The sequence below is a fragment of the Falco naumanni genome, chromosome 3, assembly GCF_017639655.2.
Source record: "Falco naumanni isolate bFalNau1 chromosome 3, bFalNau1.pat, whole genome shotgun sequence".
NCBI lineage: Eukaryota > Metazoa > Chordata > Aves > Falconiformes > Falconidae > Falco > Falco naumanni.
The window spans coordinates 79,229,962-79,252,232 of NC_054056.1; the positions used below are offsets into that span (position 1 = coordinate 79,229,962).

The window sequence follows — 22,271 nt, forward strand, 5'->3', positions numbered from 1 at the left end:
ACTTTCTTGCCTCTTAATGAAAGTTTGTGGTGAGAAAATGTTGACCTTTTGATTTTCTTAGTATTTTGTACGGTGGTTGCTAGTTCTAGTTTTAATCTGTATTTTATGCAAAAAAATACATTTGTTATCATGAGGCATTTATGGCTTAAAATTTTCCCCCAGGAAATGCATGTAATCATAGTGAAGGATATTCAGGAGTGTTAGTTTTGGAGAGGAAGTCTGTTTAGCTAATTTCTGAGGAAGATTTATGGACTAGCATGTTAAAATCAAGTGTTATAGAAGTGAAGAAAGACTAATAAGTAGTAAATTGTCTGATTTTTATAACATAGTGTTTACATGTTAAAAGTCAGAAGTTCAAGATATCTAAGGACATCAGCAATTGTTACCTCTCTCCTATAATGTGCATACTGAACATAAGGCTGTTAGGAATGTATTTAAAAAATTATGCATTTTGTTGATGCATTTTTTTTTTAAATCAGGGTAAATCTTGTATTGTATTTCAACTTGTTTTAACAAATAAGTGTAGATATTTTTTTATTCAGGTAACCAGTAAAGAGATATCAAATCTATATAATATGTTTACTTGTCATACAGAAATTGTATTTCCCCCCCTGTATATTTAGTCCTTTTAACATTTTAATAGTAAATCATTCAATCAGTACAGCAGCTTTGAGTGATTTAAGGGGCAAAACCACAATGCTGCTTTTTAAAGGAATTATTTATTACAGTTTAACATGAACAAAAGTACTCAAAGTACCATCATCTGTTCTTTTAATAGGACTCTGCCTGTTTTAGTGTTAAGTTTATACCTTCTTCCATATGCTAGGCAATTCTCTGTTACATTTTAAGAAGGACATTATTTATTAAAAGTACAGCTTATTAAGTTATAACATAGTTCACAAGCAGCACAGATAACTTTAAGTTAATTTTTATTCTTCTTTATTTCCTGAGCTTTATGTGTAAAGAGTTCTTAGTAATTATAGAAACTGTTGCTTTTTTAAGTATTGGTGCTCTTTAAGCCATTCTGTCTATTCCCAGCTGACTATCACAGCAGTGGCCACACTGTTATTAATGGCTGGAAGATCCACAACACAGCAAAGAACAAATGGTTTGTATGCATGGCAAAAACCCCTGAAGAGAAGCAAGAATGGCTGGAAGCTATTTTGAAAGAGCGAGAGAGGAGAAAAGGTAGGTTAATAAACCTCCTTGTGTTGCTTTGCCGGAAATCCATGCTGTATTTTTATGTTGGGATATAAAGCAAAAACAACTGCTAGGCAAACTTGTGGTGTCAGGTTCAGCTAAGGTTTATGAATACCACCTTGGAAAAAATAAATCAAACTTGTATTGGGAAGGGCATAATGGCTTGAATCATGTAGGCTGGTAGCGAATGCTGTTTTGGAAGTGGGGAGATGATTTAATCTATGATTTTGCAGCTGATCCTCAACCAGTATTATTTCACTGAGGCCTGTGTACTGTTATGGTTTGTAATATATGACGGTCTATTCTAAATGTCTTGTGGGATTTGTATGCTTTGCTTCCCTTTTGTGACTAGCTTTTTGAATCACTGAAATGAGCAGGTTGTCTGTGTTGGATCTTCATGCAGATGATCCAACATGAAATGGTACAGAATATACCCACAACCTCTTCTTTGATGTATTCTTCCATCTCCAAGAAAGTAAGAAATCACCATTGACGAAAAATGTCTTTTTGAATAACTAAATTACATTGGAAGAATACTTGGTTGAAATATAGTCCTGATCTCAAATGCAACCATGAATAAACTCATGTATTCAAGATGAACACAGAACAAAGTAGGACCAGGGAAAGATGATGCATCATCATCTTCTGGAGCTAATTTCATTTGCAAGCTAAAATATCCTAATCAATAATGATGTTTGGAGCCTTGTTATTGAAGGAAAAGATGATGCTGTAGTTAGATCTGAGATTTTTTTCCTGGTCTGTGCAGATTTTGTGTCACCTGTTGCAGTAGACATTGATTTGTGCCTCCATTGTAAATGGAGACCAGCAGTACATTCTTCTGTCTTCTGAAGTTGAATACTGAATGTTTGTAGGACATCTTCCGTAGGACCAGAGTTTCAACTAGGGTGTCTGAGCGCCGGCTAATTAATAGTGACATCAGGAATTAATAGTAGAAAAGCTAAAATGATGCCTTAGATGCCTCTAAAAACTTAACATTTTAAAAATAACAAATGAAAAAGCAATATGATTAAGATGGTGTCAAATACAACAAAAAACAGGTTTGTCTGCTTCTCAATGGGGCCTTGTCTGAAACTGGCTGAAAAGGTTTTTAAGAAGTTGCACTTCACTGTGAAGTTTCTTAGCTCCTCTAGACTCTTGATACATTTAGGTAAGAAACAGAGTAAGTAGGAGTATTTTATGTTGAAGTATTCTTTCTACTTCACATTATACTATTGAGCAGCTGGTAGTTGAGGTGAGTGTGCACCAAAGCCTGCCAAGCTTGAGGACAGAGGTCACCATCCCAAAGTCAAGCCATGGATTTTAGCATCCAATGATTCAGGGAAATTTTCAGATCCTGGCATTCTCAGTGGGTTTGCCACCAAGGAGACAACCATGAAAGGAGGAGGAGGGGATTTTGTATACACTTAGTTTGCAACACAAAATCTTCAAAAGTAGTTCTTGAAGATCTCTGTTAGTGTATGAATATATACATTTATCTTACCTTCTCCAGCACAGTGATTTTTTTTTAAAATGTCTGTATTAACACTTCTTGCAAAGCAGGAGGTGCATCAGCTTAATTGCAATCAAGTTGCCAAACAACTTGGGAATCAAACACCTCTCTTTTTAGAATTCAAATACTATATCTAAATGTACCTGTAACACTTTCCCATTCACTATGAACATAGAGATGCTTTAATTGTATGTTAACTTGGTGAGACATAGAACCTGTTTGTGTGTGTGTATATATAGGCAATTACACTGAAGTCTAAGTGACTGCACATGTGAAAACAGTGTTTTGTCTCTTTTGCAAGTCTGAGATCAACTAAATCAAGAACACACTTCCCAGAACTCTTGGGCTAGGGGTGAGGCTCATGTGAGTGACTCTATCCTGGTTGTGCCATTTGTGCCCATGCATTTTTTTGTAGCGGTCCTGTAGACTCCACATCTCTCACACAGGTTGCAGTGATCTCCAGATTAGGTAAATACAGCATGTGGAGCAGGAGTGAGGCACAGAAATACAGCTTGAGTGTTCCATGTAGCTGGGGCTTGCTACGCCATTCATGTTGGGAGACTCAGAGATTCAGGGTTCTTAGAGAAATTCAACTTACACTTTTATTTGGAATCCATATAGCAGAAGCTGAGCAAAAGGGAGAGAATGCCCTGAATGAGGTATTTTAGCAAAGATTTCAGTGGCTGTAATTGAATTATCAACTGGGATGACTTTATAGATTGTATTTTCTTGCTAGGAAAGAAATCAAGCTAAATTGGAAACGTTTTGCTAGGAAGTCTTTCTGTCACTTTTGGGGCTTTTCTGTAACCAACTGAAGCATTCAGTTAGTTACAGAAATTTATTCAAAAGGTGGTCATCTTTAAGACTGATGGTGCTGTGGTGACCTGATTCAAACAGCCAATAGAAATAAGAGCATCAACATCCTATGAGCTCCAAAAGTAGCATAGCAGTGAAGTTTTCTTTTCCCAGCAATACACGAGGTTTTATCTGTGTGGCATCAACACTATCTGGCTCATGGATAATGAGAGAGACTCCTTTTATCTGTGTCCAGTACCATTGTTAGCTTTTTCTCATGACAGGTACATTTTTTTCTGGCAATATTTTCAGAACTGAAGAAGTGGCAGACTGTTACTTAGATTGAATGTGTACAGTTATAGTTTTAAAAATGTGAAAATCTGAACAGAAACTGAGAACATGTGCACAAGACATTTGAGAAATCTGTGGATTTGTCCAGAATTAATAATTGTTTATTGAGAAATCACATGGATTATTAAGATCTGTGGTATTCCTTGGAAGCACAAGCTTCTGTGAGTGGCCAGTAGGATGCATAATTCAACACAAACTGGTTTTGATCATCTGTTACTTAGAAGACATGATGATTTTCTCCAGAAGAGAAACAGAGGAATATAAACCAGTAAGAAATCTTGGAACAAACCCCTTTCTGCTGTTGTAAAAATCCTGAGGAGAAGAAAAATAAGTTGTGTAAATGCTTTTGTGAAAAAGGGGTGAATTATTCTTAGGTGAAACTAACAAATGTATTATGAATAACTAGTAATTGGAAATTTGAAAAAGTTTCCTTTAAGTGAAAACATTTTTATTATCACATGATAAGAGCAAAACCAAGGCCCTTTTCTTTTAAACTTGTGAAGACATGACTACTCCCTTTGAAACGTTCATATACTGGTCTAAAAATCACGTCATTAGTATTTATTACTACAATATCAGTCATGATGACAATATAGTAACAGTTTAACTTCACTATGAAGAACGTAAAGATATCATTTGGTTATGCATTACGAAGTTCAGATGTTTATGATTTAACTTAATTGTGAGAATAACTGTGGAAACGGTTCCTTTACTTTTTCTGTATGTAAAATATTGGTATTGCTTCTTTATTTGGGGAAGACACTAAAATATAATGGCAATATCACTTCATAAAATGTTAATGTGTTTTTGTCAGGTTTAAAATTGGGCATGGAACAGGACACTTGGGTGATGATCTCTGAGCAAGGAGAAAGACTGTACAAAATGATGTGCAAACAAGGGAATCTCATCAAAGACAGGAAGAGGAAATTAACCACTTTCCCCAAATGCTTTCTTGGAAGGTATTATATGCATTTCATAGTATGACTTTTTACCAGCTAAAACCACATTTTAAATCTTCTTTGGGATGCTACGGAAACTGTGCTTTATTTGCAATATCTGTTAGGCCTATTTGACTCCCAGAATTTAACCAAAATGTAAATTAGTCTGCCTGAAATGTAAATATGTTTACTCGTATTCCTAAAGTAGCTTTATTAAAGGAACAAGACTGCAAAGATATGTTGAAAATGTGAAAATGCATTAAATAAAATAGTTTCTTTAAAGAAACAATTCCCAGCTTGTTTGATGCATTTTGTCTCTGAAATGCCTGGTTTAGAATATCAAATTTGCTTTATTCCACTTTAAACAATCTCTGTCTCTAAGACTGTTTCTGTCCTCCTCTTGCCTGAATGTGAGGGACAGAGTTACTAAATAAAGTTTACATGTTTAAAAATTTACCCCTGTTATCAGGAGGATCTTTATAATGCCATATAATACCTATGACTTAAGAAGACTAAATGCAAGAGAAACAGAAAGCCATAGAGACTCTAAAAATGTGTATATGACCCAAAAATGAATTTGAGGGGCAGAGGGTTTATCACTTATTTCATTTGACCGTAAGAGTTAAGTGTAGAAAGTATTTTTATAAAGTACAGCGACTTTTACGCAAACATAGTGAAGATACTCAGTGGCTTCAAATGTGGAAATGAAACTTGAGAGATTTTCATGTACTGTCAGAAGACACATAGCTGATAAGAACTGAAACCAGGATTAAGATTAATGTTGTGGTTGAATCATGTTCCTTCAGTGAAGTTGTTGGAAGCAGGTAATGAATACACTGATGGTGAGGAGCCGTTTGTGAAACATTTAAACCTACCATTAAATGGCTGCTTTTCTATGCTACCTTTGAAGTGGACGCTTTTGAAGTAGGCTTTCGCTGGTTCCCAGGTCACCGGTTAAAATCCATGAATGTGAATTTTGCACGACCTCTCTACACTGTTCTTTTGATTTGTAACATGCATGCAAATATCTTACATGCTGTAGATTTGCTGTCTCTGAACTGCATCAGGTTTCTTGTGATAGAAGCCAGGTATTTCCTGCACATGCAGTATGTACTTTGTGTATATGCTCAGGATATCAATGTGTCTTGACACACCTGGGAAGTCACAAGCGTACTGTTCTGTCATACTGGGATTATGTTCTGCCTTCATGGCATATCTGCCCTGGGCAGGTGCAGTAGGTATGCCTGGGATTGTCTTATATTTGACTGGTCAGATGTGTCTGTGCTAGTTAAGGAAATCCCAGGAAGCATGGCAAGTCTTTACCGTGTACAGGGTAAACTTCATACAGGCAAAACTTCTGAGTAAGACAAGACATCTCAAGGGGAACCTTATGTATGTATGATGAAATAATAAAGTTAAAATGAGTGGGTTTTTTAAAGGTGATATGACATTCTGAAGAGCATTATGCCTAAGAATCAGTTACTAGATTAGTAAGAAACACTGGTAACTGAGAGGGGAATGTAGTAGAACTGGTCACATGATATTTAAAATTTGTTCTTTATATCTGTTTTTATTTCAGTGAATTTGTGTCATGGTTGTTGGAAATTGGAGAGATACACAAATCTGAAGAAGGTGTTCATCTTGGCCAAGCTTTATTAGAGAATGGCATTATCCATCATGGTAAATATAATTAGTTTAAACTTACTTGCTTTCAAAGTAATTGTTGTAATTAGAGTGGACTTAATTTTGACAAAAAGATGGTCATGTTAATGTTTGTTGAATCTGCGTTATATCCTTGCAGGGACCTCATGGGGTCATTGTCCATGGCTAGCAGATTTCCTGGGACAGACTCCATTAATTTAATCAGATTACATCTATGCTGTTGGGATCACAACATTGCTAAGAGACCTAGAGAAACATTGCTATTTTCTTGTAAACAAAAATAAATTCTGGGGGAACAGGGAATGGTAGATTGCTTTTAACATTTTAAAACTTTTATTAAGGCCAGGCTTTCTAGGGATACATGTTCAATTAAGAATTGTAGAAGAGAGTGAGTCACAGTTGGCTCTTGATAAATGTGCCTGCTCATCTGTTTGGTATTACAAGTGGAGCTAGTGGAATCCAACCTAGAACCCAACAGTTAAATCTGTTGACTTTTATGGCCTTACTTACACTACATTGTATAGTTACTAAATTTGGTATTTTTATGCTGAAACTTTCAGTCAGTCTATCTGCATTTAGGTCATTCTGGAGAGAAGTATTCTTCTGAAATGGTTCAATTCTTAAGCCAGTAAGAAGGTTTGATTTCTGAAGGTAATTTGCATTGGTAACATTTTTCTCTTACCAGTGCAGGTCCTCATCTCTGTCACTTTTACAAGGTACAGTCCAAGAGGATCACATAAATGAGCTGGAGAAACTCTTACTTTTGTAGCCATGTTTGGCTTACATGCCACTTAAAGAAAAACAAATACTGAAACAGTTGTGAAGTTAGCTACTGTTCCAGCATAGATCTAGGGTGTATATTTAGACGGAATCATTGATAATATACATTTTAATAATTTAACCAGCAATTAATTTAATACTTAACTTTTTAAAGTTCTTTGCCACAATGTTTTCAGTATCTTTGACTGGAAAAAAAGTGGGAGTGCCACTTAGCTGTGTGCATTTTAAACATATGCAAAGTAGGAGGAAAAACATTAAGGTTATTCATCCGTAGTCATGTAGTCTTTAATTCTTTAATGTCAGTCTACATGGTTTTCCTCCGCCATCATCAAATGTCAGATGCTATTATGTTTACTACACATAGAATTGTTTTCAATGGAATGATTCTGTTGCTAAAGATTCTTCTCCTGATCTTGTAATTTATATCCCAAATACACTCATAGACTTTCTCAATACAGAGTTAAATGAATATTGTGTAATTTCATGAAATAAAAGGGTAATTATATTAGAGCATAGAAATGGGAGCCAGACATGCTACTTGAATAGTGGATCCAGCTGTGGTTCAGTGAAAATAGAATTCTTAAAATAAGTTGAATGAACCATCTGTTTCACAGAGGGAGCAAGGGAGAAAGAAAGTTTGGCTGTTACTCACATTGCAAATGTTATAGAGGGCTTTGTTAGACTGCGTATTCACTGTGCTGGCCATTATTTTCACTGTGCTGGGCTTCATTCTAGCAGTGACAGAACCGTGTTGTGATGGACATTGTTTTATTTCCTGGTGTTTGATCTCTTGCAAGTAGAAAAATTATGGTTTTCCCATGTTGGGGTGTGTGTGTGTGTGTGTGTGTGTCCCCGGTTTTGCAGAAGGGGAGAATCTATTTGTATGTTGCTATTTTGAATCCACCTAGTGGCATTCACTAATATCTGAAATGACTTTTATTAGCCAATGGGCTGAGATACTCTGTCCAGTTTCTTGCTGCTGCTTATTAGAAATGGAAGCTTCCTCTCAAGGCAGTAAAAAGCTTTGTAGTTACAAAAAGAATCTGAATACCAGATAGTGTTATCAATAGATATTTACATGTCTGTGCGATTCCTTGGACTGAGTCAAAATTACCCTGGCAAAAAAAAAAAAAAAAAAAAAAAAAGTAGAAGAAAAGACCAGTTTAAACCTGGATCAGTTCCCTTTTTCGTAGCGTGTGCCATATAAATATTTGTCCCAAGACAAAATATAGGTACATTGTTGGGAGTGACAAGCAAAGCAGCCTGGGGTTCCTTATTTCAGTGGTAATGCAGTGTTCTATCAGCTTTAAATGTTTAAAAGTCAGGAAGTGTGAGCTCTGTAGACCTGCTCCTTTAGTGTCTGGTGCACTGTGTTTAAGTAGAGGTTGCAAAGACAGAGTGGTGCTCGTGTTCCTTGAAGGGTATAGTCTGCTGTGTTCATCATGCTCATGCAAGAATGTAAAGGTGCTTTGTAGTCCTGGTTCCTTCCCAGTGCATCTCTGTAAAGCGAGGAACAATCTGGCCTTAGGCAATACTGTCCTGGTTATGGTTTTTCTATTTTCTGTAGCTGCTGGTTTTAAAAACTCTTAATGTATGTTAATCTAGTTGAACATATTTTTTCTCCTTCAAAAGCAGGATTATTTTTTTTTAATTACAGAACTAGAAGATATATTTTTTGCTGAGTTAAATTCATATTCCATTAAAATTAATTTAGATAATTATACTAGGTATTACATGTGAAAATTTTGTAGTCTGTAGTTGATGTATTGAGAAGCAATGATATGTGAAAGAACTTAGGGGTTATTTTGTATAATTACCTTATCATGAACCATCAGTTCAATCAGTTGGGATAGTGTTTTGGGCTTTACTGTTAGTAGATATATTGAATACAGGTAGAGAAGTTATTTTGCTCTTGCACATGATGCTGGTGAAACCACTTAACATATGGAGTCCAATTTTTATGTCCATGTATCAGATGATGTGTGGAGATACTGAAAAGCTTGGAAGGGCATGAAAAATGATGCAGACAGAAGCCACTTGACTATACAAAGTTTATGATGCCTAACTAAATTTTTTGAAGAGAACAATGTATGATGGTTTAATCACTTGGTATAGGAAGGCACGCACAGAAGAATTATCTGACATTGTCAGGCCTGTTACTCTGATTAATGAAGACATTACAGTACCCTCTTTTATCAGTCAATGACATGCAAATTTAGTTTAAAAATTAAAGCTTACATCTGCAAGCAAAACAGTAATTAATACAAGACAGTTATCCTAGGGTGGTGCTGGTGCCTAGTCCTATCCTCAGCCATCAAATGAATCGGCTGTGTTTCAGAAAGACTTGCTGTAGAAGTTTTGTATCATACGATATGACTGTTTTGGCAAAACACTTGGAAGTTGTGAAGTTTGTTGCTGGAATCTTGTGAAACTCTGGAAACCCACCTGTTCACATCCTTTTTCATGGGCCTTTGGGGAAATCCACACCTTCATAATGGTTGCTGGTCTCTTGCACATAAGACTTTCAGCTGGCTATGTATGGAGGAATACATTCCCTCTCCCTTTTCTCCCCAGTGCAAGACTTATCAGATGTGTTGTGGAGGGTTTGTATTTTTGCTGGTTCATTGGAGATTTGCCTCAGTGAGAATTAGAACAGAGAACGATGTGGAACAGTAATATGAATAGTTGCAAAAGAAGCTTTATTTGGCTATTTGGTTAATATGCTTTACAAAAGTACTGAAGACTAAAAACATTTGAGAACCTAATTTTTGAGGCTGTTCCCTGCCTGTTTGTTCATCTTACTCTTTGCCCTGTGACTTGAAATTGTTTGGTTTCTTCTGGACTACTTAAACATTGTAAGAGATGTCACTGGTGACATAAAGGAACTTAAGGCCAATGATCTAATGGGGCTTCCTGCCCTCCCTGTCTGAAGTCTACCTATTGCTGTGTAATGGGCTGTTACTAGAAGAAATGATGTTGGCCCTTTGGTTGATTTCTTTAGAAAGTCACCTAACAATACTTTTTTGTTTGTTTGTTTTTGTTGTTGTTGTTGTTGTTTTTTTAAATTTAGTTACAGATAAGCACCAATTCAAACCCGAACACATGCTGTACAGATTCCGATACGATGATGGAACATACTACCCCAGAAATGAGATGCAGGATGTGATCTCTAAGGTACAGGACAGAATAGTTGCTGTTACTAGGAAGAACCCATCAAAAATGAAGGTTCTGCTTGAAAAAATTGTAAAATACTATCCTAGGATAAACAACAGCTGCTCACTCTTGCCTGTCTTTGTATTTATGTGAATCAAATTAGGTTTTCCATTTGTTAGGGAAGATTTTGGCTTACTGTTACATATTTTAAGTACAAAATTAAAGTTTGTTATTTTTTAGTTATTTTTCTTATTTAATGGTTTCAAATGCAGGATGCATTGCCTGTGTTTCTGGGTTATTCTGAAGCTGGTGTTTCAGTCTATTGTATTTTCAGTCCATTTTAATAGATATGAAGCTGTATGTAGAAAATTGGGTTTAATTTGCTCTTAAATCTGAGTGTCTCTTATTAGTGCCTTAACAAGGCAGTAAATCTGCAGTCACATAGATGTTTAAACACAGGTAGTGTTATCCATTTACATTACTGAGCACAAAAAAAATGATTGAACAAAGTTGGCTTTAAACTTATTAATATTCAAAATCATATTCATGATTTTGAGGTGGTAGAAAATGTCAGCATTTGGGTATTACATTACAGAGTCATTTACTTTTCTGCTGGCATTTGTTAGTGTAAGGTGTATCTGGAAATATCTTCAATACTGAACTACTAGGCACAGTGAAGTAGAATGGAATCTAATCTGACACAGCTTTTGTTATATGTGTTTTTTCTTGCATGTTATAAACATAAATGTTTTTTGACAGTCTGCTAAGTAATACTAATGTGATTTCTTTTTTTAAATACAGTTTTCTGATAATAGTTTCTTAAACTCCTCCAAATATTTTATTTTTTTGTTTTTAATTGAAGCTATTTTCAATCTTTGAGTCTTTTTGCCTTTTTCTTGAGTTTATTGGTTAGTTGTAATTTCAGTTTGCCAGTAACATATCGATGTATATAATCAAATGCAGTGTTTTTACTCATTTTGTGTGTAGAATAACAACCAGTGATTGGGTAGACCTTAATGCATGGAAAAATTGCTTTATCTTTCAGGTTTTGTATACTTTTCTTTCAAAGTACTATACCTTCAAAATTTTTTTAATGCTACCTTAAAGCTGTCCTTTTTGCGTGTGTCTCAGTGAAGCTTAGATTAGATCGGAAATGTTTTCTTTCTCACAGTTTATTCATCAATATTGTTACAATGAAATACTAAGTTTTGGCATGTGAAAATACACAGAAATTTGAACAGACTTTTTTTACTATCTAAATGAAGTACTGTGTCCATTCCTCTTAACATTCTGTGTGATGTGAATGTGTTGTTAACTAACCTCATCTTTCTCTTTAACAGGGTGTACGACTGTACTGTCGCCTTCACAGTCTGTTTACCCCAGTAATTAGGTGAGTCCAATTGAGAAATCCTTAGAGAGTAATTCAGAAGAAGTATATAACCTGAAGGTACTGTGTTTGAATGTAGGAACCTAACCCATCCTTTCAGTATTGGTCTCTTGGGAGTAATCAAACAAGACTGAAGGCCTATCAAGACAAAAAGCATAACTGAATCATTAAATGATTGCAAGCTCCATTCAATATGACCTTTTTTTACAGACTTTTAGAGCCTTCTAGGTCCTGATGGATATGCTTATATGCTTACTGTATATATTAATACACTCCTTTACTAGCACCCCATTATCTCATTTGCAGAGTCCCAGCTGTAACAAAACAACTGTATCTATACTCCAGTGATATTATTGCCCAAGGAAGATACTGTCAGCCTCCTCCTTTCTATCTACACTTAACAGCTTGACTCACTTTTTTACTCCAGAGGCAACTTCTGAACCATTAGAAAACACTCAATTCATGCTTGCACTAACTTGTTTATAAAATACAAGTTTTCATCTGTTAGGCTCTTTTGAGGTTTTGTTTTTTAAAAATTGTTTTGTTTTGAACAGGGATAAAGATTATCACTTGAGGACCTACAAATCTGTGGTTATGGCTAACAAACTGATAGACTGGTTGATTGCACAGGCAAGTATTCATCTTTTGGATTTAAGTATGTTTTGCATTTAAATTCTAAGTTACTGATGTATTAAGCAGAATAACATGCAGACACTTTGTCTAAGGGTTATTGGAACAGCCTCTGTAAGTGTAATCCTCTTAAACTAGTAAAGTAAAAGCAATCAGCCATCAGCAGCCATGCTGCTCATGCTGCTCATCCCTGTGGTGCTTATCTTCCTTATTTGCGATTGAACTTTAAATGTTTTAATGAGACTTAGCTTTGTGATTCAGCATGTAACACTGTTCATGGCTTAAAATGAAATGGATAGGCTCTGAAAAACTCTGAATTACTAACTAAATGGACAAAAGTCAGTACCAATTTGCTGTCATCAATTCTGTTTTATTTTCAGTGAACTAGGAACAAGAACAAGGTATCCTGTCCACTCAGTCAACATGCATAAGTTTTATAAAATAAAAGTTAAAAACTGACGCTTTCAGATTCTTTAATGTTAAATTTTTATGGAGAATGCAGTGTTGCTAAAATGTTTATATTTATTTGTAACTGTGAAGAGGTATACCATATAAAGGTCCCTTCCAACCCAAACTATTTTATGATAAACATGTATGTATTGTTTTATATGTATGCTATAAATGTATATATGAAGGTGGCAGTGGTAAATATAATCTTTAACCATTGTCAGCCTTGTGAAGTTATGCCATTGTGCATAGTATCCATCTTGGTGCTACATTAAAATATATTAAAAATATGCTGCGGTTTAATAGGGGGATTGCCGGACAAGGGAGGAAGCTATGATATTCGGCGTAGCTCTTTGTGATAATGGATTTATGCACCATGGTAAGTACATACATTCTGTACAAGGTATGCTTACCTTTTGTTTAATGCTGTTTACATAGCTGGAAGGAAATGCAGGGGCTGGTAGAGATATTACAGAAGGGACAGAAAGTTCTTTCATTGTATTGCTAAAGAGACCTGTGCTACTGTCTTCTGGAAAAAAAAAAAAAAAAAAAGTTATTGTATACTCTGAAAATCAGTTCCAGTCAATTTTAAAACATGTACTGAGGAATTAATCTTCTAAAGTATTTAGGAGGGGGCAGTTTTATTAGCCACTTTGAAAGAAATTTCTTAAGATAGTAACACATATTTGGACAGGTGAGACAGTAACATTTAGGAAATATGTAGGAAAGAAAGGAGACATCTGGGGGGGAATGAAGGGAGTATGGAGGAGCATGACTTTAAAAAAGTGAAATGGTGACAACAGGAGAAAGTGGAGTGTAGAAAAATGGGAAAATGATAAGGACAATAGCGAAGAAAGAAGGAGGGAGACGAGAGCAGAAGTGTGTGCAGTACCAAAAAAGAGATGAACAACGTCATGTTCAATACCATCACAGGGAAGATTTCAGTGAAAGGATTGAAGCAGTAGGTAACTTACTGAAATAAAGAGAGGAAGAAATTATTTTCTCATCAGCTTGTTTAGAGAAGGAGGGAGAATTAACTTCCTGTCTGGCATTGTTCATTCTTTTTCCTTTCACTTTTAAACATACAAACTGCATACATCTGCTGTTCTAGTTGCTTCTACATCCCCACCAAACCCATTTCTAATACTGAACCTGACATGTTTCACCACCTGGAGAGTGCCAGAACTTGGTGGTAAGCATCTCCAGCAGTTTTCCAGAAGCACTTTTCAAAATCATGTTTTAAAATTCTTTTTAAGAAGAAAACTTTTGCTTGAACATTTTCACTAAAACTGTTTCGGGCTAATGTGTCATCCTCAGCTTGGTGGAATCCAGATGTTGTTGTTGAAAATGAGCTTAGTGATACCTATCTGGAACGGATCCAAATAAAAATTGTTGTTCACATTAAAAATTAAGATTTTCCTAGATTCATGCAGAAAAATAGTTTGCTAGCATTTAATATGTGTATGCATTTTTGGTATTTTCCAAAAGATGAAAGATTATATTAAAAAATTTAACAAAAAGGATTAATATGTGTGGTTTTGTATTATACAGTGTTAGAGAAAAGCGAATTTAAAGATGAACCACTGCTGTTCCGTTTTTATGCGGATGAAGAAATGGAAGGGTCAAATATGAAGCAGAGACTCATGAAACATGATCTGAAAGTAGTGGAAAATGTCATAGCCAAGTCATTACTGGTGCGTGAAACCCAATGATAGTATGCTTTGATGAATGAAAAAAATGATTGTCGTGACAATATATTAGCACTGTGTATTGTTATTTAATGGAGATATACTTTAGCTCTTCTTTCTGAACAGTGTTTTGAACAATTTTGTTTTTCAGATTAAATCTAATGAAGGCACCTATGGTTTTGGTTTAGAAGATAAAAACAAGGTGCCAATTATTAAAGTGGTGGAGAAAGGATCAAATGCTGAGGTATCAAGTATTACAAATTATCTTCCCTGTTTTATTCACTTGATCACAGGTGTATGTTTTGTACATCAGTTTGCAAAATATGTAGTAATAGAAGGTAACAACAACAACTTTCCAGGAAAGCTGTGGTTATGAATCTTTTTTTTCCTCCTTTTTTTCTTTCCTTTTTTTTCTTTTCTTTTTTTTTTTGTTTAAAATATTGTTCTGACCATTATCAACACTCATTTTCTGCTCAGGTAAATTGTTATGTTGAGTGGTGATATAAAATTTATCATTTTATTTTTGTACATTTTATACTATTCCAGTGATGACATTAATCATGAGTAGAATAAACATTTTTGGTAGAATATGAAATGAATATAAAGCTTGTCTGTGAGTCACACTTGATATATTTCATAAAAAAGGATGTGTCAAGCTTTGGATAAAGTTTAGAATTTGACAATCTGAATGAGTAAATTGCAGCCTTTCTGTTTGTTAGTATTGCTTTAGATACTTTTTGGTTAAATTCATATTCTACTGAACTGCATGGGAGTCTCTATACATGTAAAGATAAAGAATGGGTCTTTTCCATGAGAGAAAAAAATTGAACCTGGATCTCAAGCCTTTCTAAATCTCATATTGGCATAGAAATTTCAGATGAAAATAGATACAACAAATCAATAATATAATACAGTCACAGAGCCACACAAGAGTGATTTATAGCAGTCAGGTTTTGCTGTGATCTCAGACAGTGCTAAAGCTTAGCCTGTGCCCTGAGCTGCTCTGTGTACTCCTGCCATCCAGCTGGTTACAGTTCCTTTCTTGTTAGACCAGAGTTTAAAAACTCTATGCAGTTTGGCTTGCCATACCTTTGGCTCAAAAGCCATGAAACGTTTGAGGATATTGTTTTGGTTTGGAACTTAATAAATACTAACTTACTAAAATATTAATCAGGTCTTTCCTTATGAAAATAAGCTTTAGTTCCTTTGGAGAATGATGGATGGACAAATTAGGTAATGTCATAAAAAATAAACTGCCTCAAGCTATAGTGTTAATTATTACAAGTATTAATTGATATTGTAATACTGTCATAAAATCTTGATTAAGACTAGTCTTGTATTTTGATCTCTTCAGAATGAATATTTACTGTACCCTTCATATTAGTTTAACCAGTTCTAGAAACGTTTTGTGGTGTTAAGTCTTTTGCACATGGTAATTGAAGGAGGCGTAAAGAATGTACAGGAAAGATGTGTGTCATTATTTCTATTGGGATTTCATGCCAGCAGAAGAAAACATAATGTTAGTGGTTATAAAAAACAAACATATACACAACTGCTTTTGTTTTCTAGATGGCAGGCTTGGAGGTTGGGAAAAAAATCTTTGCCATTAACGGTGACCTGGTTTTTCTGCGTCCCTTCAGTGAAGTGGATTGCTTCCTAAAAGCATGTTTAAACAGCAGAAAGCCCCTGCGGGTTCTTGTGAGCACCAAACCACGGGAGTAAGTTGACATTCCTTTGGGGGAATTTTTACAAACTACAGTTGAAGTGAATTTTAAAGGATTGCTGGAACTTCAGACAGCACTACTGTAAAGTTATTTGAAATGCTGTATCTAATCTGACTTTGTAAGGTCAAGCAATTTGATATGCTTTGATTTTGTTTTATTACATTTGACAGTCAGCAAAAGTGAAACACAAGTGCTTTAGTTCATCAGCTCTGCCACTTTAAATACCTGCAGGAGCCACAAAAGAACATGAAGTTTCCCTGACTATATGAACTGGTTTGATCACTTACCTCTCACTGTGTTTATTAAACAAGTTCCTCTGTCTGGGGATTAGTTGCTGGCTTGGCAGAAGTTGGACTCTGTGATCTAATGGGCCACTTCAGCATGTGTGCTGGTTGTGTTAACAGCAGGAGCAAGTAAACAGCTCTCCACCTTTACGTAACAGATGCGTTTCTGTTTTGACGATTCCTATCTAAATGCAATTTTTGTTACGTTAAAGAAATACAAAATGAGGCCTAATGGCTGGGTTCAGTAAGTATGTAAATGAGTATAGGTCTATTAATAAAGTTAATACAGTTGTTACTAGTTTATACATACGAAAGGAAGAGGAAAGTAAGAAACAGTGGTCAGGAGAAATTTTGATCAAATTTTGCAGGGTAAGGAGGAACCATCCTCTCTTACCAGATAGCGCAAAGTACCTTGGAAGTGAGTCTGGTTCAGTGGTGGAGTGGAGACACATTTCTCCTGTTATGCAATGGAATGCATATGGCACCCAGAAAGGGGAAAAGAGCAAAGAAAGAAATATGGCATAAAGATGATCATCTGGACAGATACTCCGAGAAAACACCCAAACAAACAAAAACAACAACAACAAAAAATTTCCTCAAACCAGTAGAAGATAGTGTTTAGCAAACATAAAAGGCATATACTTGGCCTTTCTTTAATGTAGATCTTGGTTTAATTTGACACATCTTGCCTGTAAAAATATGGGTGGATTTCAAGATTAACAGAGATGATCTAGTGAATGAGGAGTTCAGAGGGGTTGAAGAATTTGCTTCTCAGTGCTGCCTGCTTTTTGTCAGGAGCTGCTGCTAGCACAACTGTGTTGGCAGAAGAGATGATTCTTTCCTAAATTCTTGGCCTAAATTGCCAGTGATGGTCTTTCATAGCTCATTAGCATGTTCACAAAACATTTTCAGAATGAAACCATATAGATTGTATCAACTTTAGTTAATATATAAGTATACTAAATGATGCTATACTTCGGAAAATATTTCAAATTAAAATCTATTAAGCTCAAGAATATTCTAATATTTTTAAAAAATGTGTAGACTTCAGTGGGTTTTGGATCTCACCTCTGCTGATAATCATCTCCAAATACTAAACATCATGTATACCAGAAAAAAACGAAGGTACAAGAAATGATGCAGTGATGCTATTCAAAACCACCTGTAAATGAAGTTTATTACAGTCCAAATCTAAAATCACTTTTCAGCATCAATTTGAATTTGTCTGCTTTTGCACTGACAAATGGAGCTTGTAGCAAAGATCCCTTAAGTAATAAGGAAGCTGGCTCTGGAAGTAAAGGCTGCAAAGTTGAATGAGTGCACTGTTATGCATGACCTAACTAGCTCTGATTAGGGCTAATGCAGCTGTGTTGCTTTTCCTGGAACCTGAGCTGATATCATGCAGATATGCTAGCTTACTTTGGGTGAGCTCAGGGCTTCATTTTAAGGAGCAAATGTGAATTTTGATTCTCAGAACTGCTTTTGTTGGTTATGTTTGTCAGTAGGCATATCATTGTTGCACTAAGACCCAGCAGGAGTGCAGCACAATGTGCTTACAAGTTATATGCACAGTAGTAGCCAATTCTTGCTTTACAAAACCCAGTACTTTCTATAGGTGCTAGAAGAAAACTGCAACAAAATATTTTTTCAATAAAACTCACCAAGCAGACACTTCGATGGTAACAAATTGTAATAGGGATCTAGTCTCTGCAGTCTAATGCAGTTCTTTTGTCAAGGCTTGCCGTGATCTGTGGTCCCCAGGTTCTGTCCTCTTAGCTGAGAGACTGCCTGCCTTCCCAGAGCTTTCAGTGTTCTGTGCTGTGGCAACTTACCCAAACTGCGGTCCCTTTGGGAGGAATTTTAAAGCCGTGGTGCTTAGGTTGTAATTGGCATATTGAATTTCCCTGCAAAATAGTATTGCCTTCTTCTGACTGGTTTTGTTATCTCACTTCGCTCTGATTTCTGATGTCAGTGGTACAAAGTGTCTGGAATATGAGCGATGCTGAATCTGAGACTGTGAAGTGAATGAAAGTGGGGCATCTTGCACCCTTTTAACCTACTTATTGTTGTCCACTTTTATCTTGAATAACAAAATGCTACCTTTTGCTACATTCATATCAAATGTTTGCTTGTATCAGGACAGTGAAGATTCCTGATTCTGCAGATGGACTTGGATTCCAAATCCGAGGATTTGGCCCATCAGTTGTCCATGCTGTTGGGAGAGGTAAGAGCTGTCAATGGCAGTGGTAAACAGATACTTCATGTCTAAGTGGCATGGCTGAGATAAATCCAAATTAGGTCCAGTGATTCAGCTGAGATTCTTTGTTTCTCTTAAAGTAACATACAGTATTAAATAAAACCAAATAAGATTATTTTGTGTTCTTATACTTTGTAAGCTTTGGATAGTTTTTCTGGCTTTTGACAAATGTAGGGAAGTTAAGTTAAGGCTGTGCATTCTTTTAGACTAAGGAATAGCTGTTGGATGCAAAATCACCTCCAATAAATGAGTGTTGGGAACCACTCACTTCCTGAATATTAATTTGTTAGGTAGCCATGTGGTTCTGCAGTGTTCTGAAAACATTTTACAGAAAATGCAATTTTCACAAATCTTTTCAAGGGTGCTAGTAATCTAGTCTGTCTTAGTAATTGCAGTGTTTCCTCTAAACACTGTTTTGTCCATTTTGTGATGGGATTGTCAAATGCTTGCCATCCCTAACTCAGTATGTTATTGACTGGTACACTAGCAATAAAAGTCCTTCTGCAAAGAAGCATTCTTTGTTGCTGTCACATGTTGTTAGCGGTGGAGCCAACTAACACTGTATTTTCAGCTATTGTGGGGCAGTTTTGTCTTCTCCCCCTCCCCTCTCCCTTTTGTAATTGAGGAATTTAAAGTGAACAGATCTGCAAAGCAGCTAGATTTGAACAAAGCTGATGACTCTTTTTCTAGGCTGTGGTGCCAGAAATTAGGTTTTCAAGAGAAAGTAATAAACCACAGACTGTTGAGCTGATGTGATAATTGTTTCTGCACCTGGATCTCAATTCAACTGCCTATCCTTATTCATTAAGTACATACTTTATTCCAATTAGCCTCAACAATATGTAAGTGCTTGCTTGTGTGGTTTGCTAAACCTGAAAGATTTTAAGCATATGCTTAAATACTTTGCTGAATTGGGACCTTGAGTTTTTTGAAGAAATGGTATGGTTTTTTTGGAGAGAGAGAGATGTAATAAGGCCCATTTAAACGTTTATTTTTAAATCTTTTTTTGGGAAGCGATCAATAGCTCGTAATGGTGTCATTTCCAAAGACTTTATTTGATACTGTATTTAAAATGCAGCTCTCATCTAACCTGATAGTACCTAAAATGAAGGAAATCCAGGTATATTATTTAAGCTATTTCCTTGTCAAGTCTGCTCAGCTGACAAGTCATGACAAGCTTTTCTATTTGTAAGCCCTACAAATTCAGTCTAGCCTTTTCTTTTACAGGAGCTAGCTTCTGCATCTCTGCCTTGCAGTCTCTAGGCAATAGAGAATGTTCAGGTAGCTGGAACTAAGGCCATACTCCAACAGGCTGTCTTTCAAGACTGGGCTTGAGTCACACTGAAAAGACCTGGAGACAGCTGCTATTTTCGTAGTACCTATTCAATGCATAGAAGATTTTCCCAAGGTGGTTATTCCAGTGTGAAAATAAATTGTCAAACCGTCTATTTTATGTTGCTCAAAGAGAAAGTTTTGGTGTTGTTGGGTTTTTTTTCTCAAACAAAACAAACAAAAAAATTGAGATCTCTTACTTGATTATCTTTGCGTATATTGATTAAATCTGTAAAGCACTCTGTTATAAAAGAGTTGGTAAAAAGATTAAAATAAGAACAAGATCCTTGGGAATGCCTTTGGATTTGGGTATTTTGCTTAGTGTTTAACAAGAAACACTAGTATGCTCTGATACTTCTTTATGGATTATCAGAAAGCTGCTGTTTTATATTTAAAACACAGACATCTAAAGTAGTCAAGATGCTCATAAGCTTGTGGCATATAAAAAAAATCACAATAAAAGTGGTCTATGTTATAATTAGTGAGTTTCAAGCTGGAGCCTTTTTATCCTTTTAAAATCCTTTTCTTTAAGACAGAATTTCCACACTGTCATATCACTAATCGACATTTGTTTTATAAAACAGCCTTTAGAAAAAAGTGTGATCTCTTTTTATGGAATCATCTGCTGGGGAACTCCATTTTCTTGGAGTCTAGCTGACTGCAGAAGCATCCTGTGGTCAGAGGAACTAAGTAAGAGCCAGTGAGAGCAGATTCTGATTTAAAAATCAGGCTTTTGGACTGAAAGCTCTAAAGGAGATGTTTAGGAAAAGAAGTCTGTTATCTGTGTGGGTTTATTTAATAGGAACGGTGGCAGCTGCAGCAGGTCTTCATCCTGGCCAATGCATAATCAAAGTGAATGGAATTAATGTTAGCAAAGAGACTCACGCAAGTGTTATCGCTCATGTCACGGCTTGCAGGAAGTACAGACGGCCAATGCAGGTATGTCTCACTTCATACCCTTGCAGATTTTCTTCTTTTTTTTTTGGGTCAAAGTAAACAGCGTACTCTCTATCTTTGTCCACATCTGTTGTGTTTGAATGGGATGAGGGGAAAGGAGTGGTGAATAAAAGTGAAGGGAGGCCAGTTGAAGTAGCGAAGTTAAAGATTGCTCAATATATTGCTGATGTTCGAGGTCTATTTATTTTCTCCATTGAAATAAATATAAAGCTACAGCTCTTTTTTTTCTCATATGGTATTTTTAAAGGATTATTTCAAGTGTTTCTGCAGTTCTGTGCAGAAAGCATTATGAGGTATATTCTCATTGTGATGGAGAGGGATTTACACAGCTCTCTGCCAGCTCAGCAGCAGGAGAATGCAATGCAAAAAAGCTGATCTTCTTCCAGGATTTTGTAACACTTCAGCACATAGCAGAGTGCACATATTCCACCTATAAAAGTCTCTGTCTTCCCATTGCATCCCAATCTTGGGAATAAACATACATTCAAGGACTCAAAATTTATCTTTTTTTTTAATACAAACATGCAATTTTTGTTATCTTTTTCACGTTAGTTTAGGAGAAAAATCTCAGGATCCAAGGCAAAAAATTTAAGAAGAAAACAAAACCAGCTGGATTCTGTAATGTAATTTTTCCAAGTTCCTGCAAATTTTTCATGAACTGTGATTCAGTATCATTAATTAACTTCACAAATGCTTCCAGTACATGTTAATTGAGAAGAAAAATCCAATTAAAATCAAGAGTGAAATCCTTCTCCCACACCAACTGCATAGATATGAGATAAGAATTACAAGTAAGAGGTAGTTAGAACTGTGTCATGCAAATACAGTCTTTATGGAAGTGTTTGGACATTTGTGGTTGAACTCTAATGCAGAATTTAAGTTGTTACATACCATATTAAGATCAAGCCCACCTATTCTTTAAAGGAAGATGCACTCTAGTAAAGAGAGGGTGTTTTGTGCACTAGTAGCATAACTGGCTAGAATAATAGATAAGTTAAATTCTTTATAGCAGGTGTGTTCTCTCTGAGTGCAACTGTAGAGTTCCTATAGGGATTAGTGACAACCAGAGAGGACTGATTAATGTTGGCTGGCATGAATGCCTTGACATGCAAAGTTACTTTGTTTTTTTAATCCACTTGTGTAATATGTTGGAGTATTTAACACTTTTTCCTATAC

The 22,271-nt window shown here is 35.8% G+C and overlaps 1 protein-coding gene across 2 annotated transcripts in view; it reads left to right on the forward strand.

Moving 5' to 3' along the window:
• Nucleotides 1-22,271, forward strand: part of PREX2 (phosphatidylinositol-3,4,5-trisphosphate dependent Rac exchange factor 2) — a 181,113-nt gene that overhangs the window by 74,586 nt on the left and 84,256 nt on the right. For both annotated transcript variants that reach the window (XM_040587069.1, XM_040587070.1), the window contains 12 exons: nt 1,039-1,188; nt 4,671-4,815; nt 6,374-6,474; nt 10,307-10,410; nt 11,730-11,779; nt 12,331-12,406; nt 13,160-13,232; nt 14,405-14,547; nt 14,693-14,785; nt 16,111-16,259; nt 18,688-18,773; nt 20,941-21,077. In XM_040587069.1, coding sequence (XP_040443003.1) covers nt 1,039-1,188; nt 4,671-4,815; nt 6,374-6,474; nt 10,307-10,410; nt 11,730-11,779; nt 12,331-12,406; nt 13,160-13,232; nt 14,405-14,547; nt 14,693-14,785; nt 16,111-16,259; nt 18,688-18,773; nt 20,941-21,077 — 1,307 coding nt within the window. The remainder of the gene's footprint in view (nt 1-1,038; nt 1,189-4,670; nt 4,816-6,373; nt 6,475-10,306; nt 10,411-11,729; nt 11,780-12,330; nt 12,407-13,159; nt 13,233-14,404; nt 14,548-14,692; nt 14,786-16,110; nt 16,260-18,687; nt 18,774-20,940; nt 21,078-22,271) is intronic.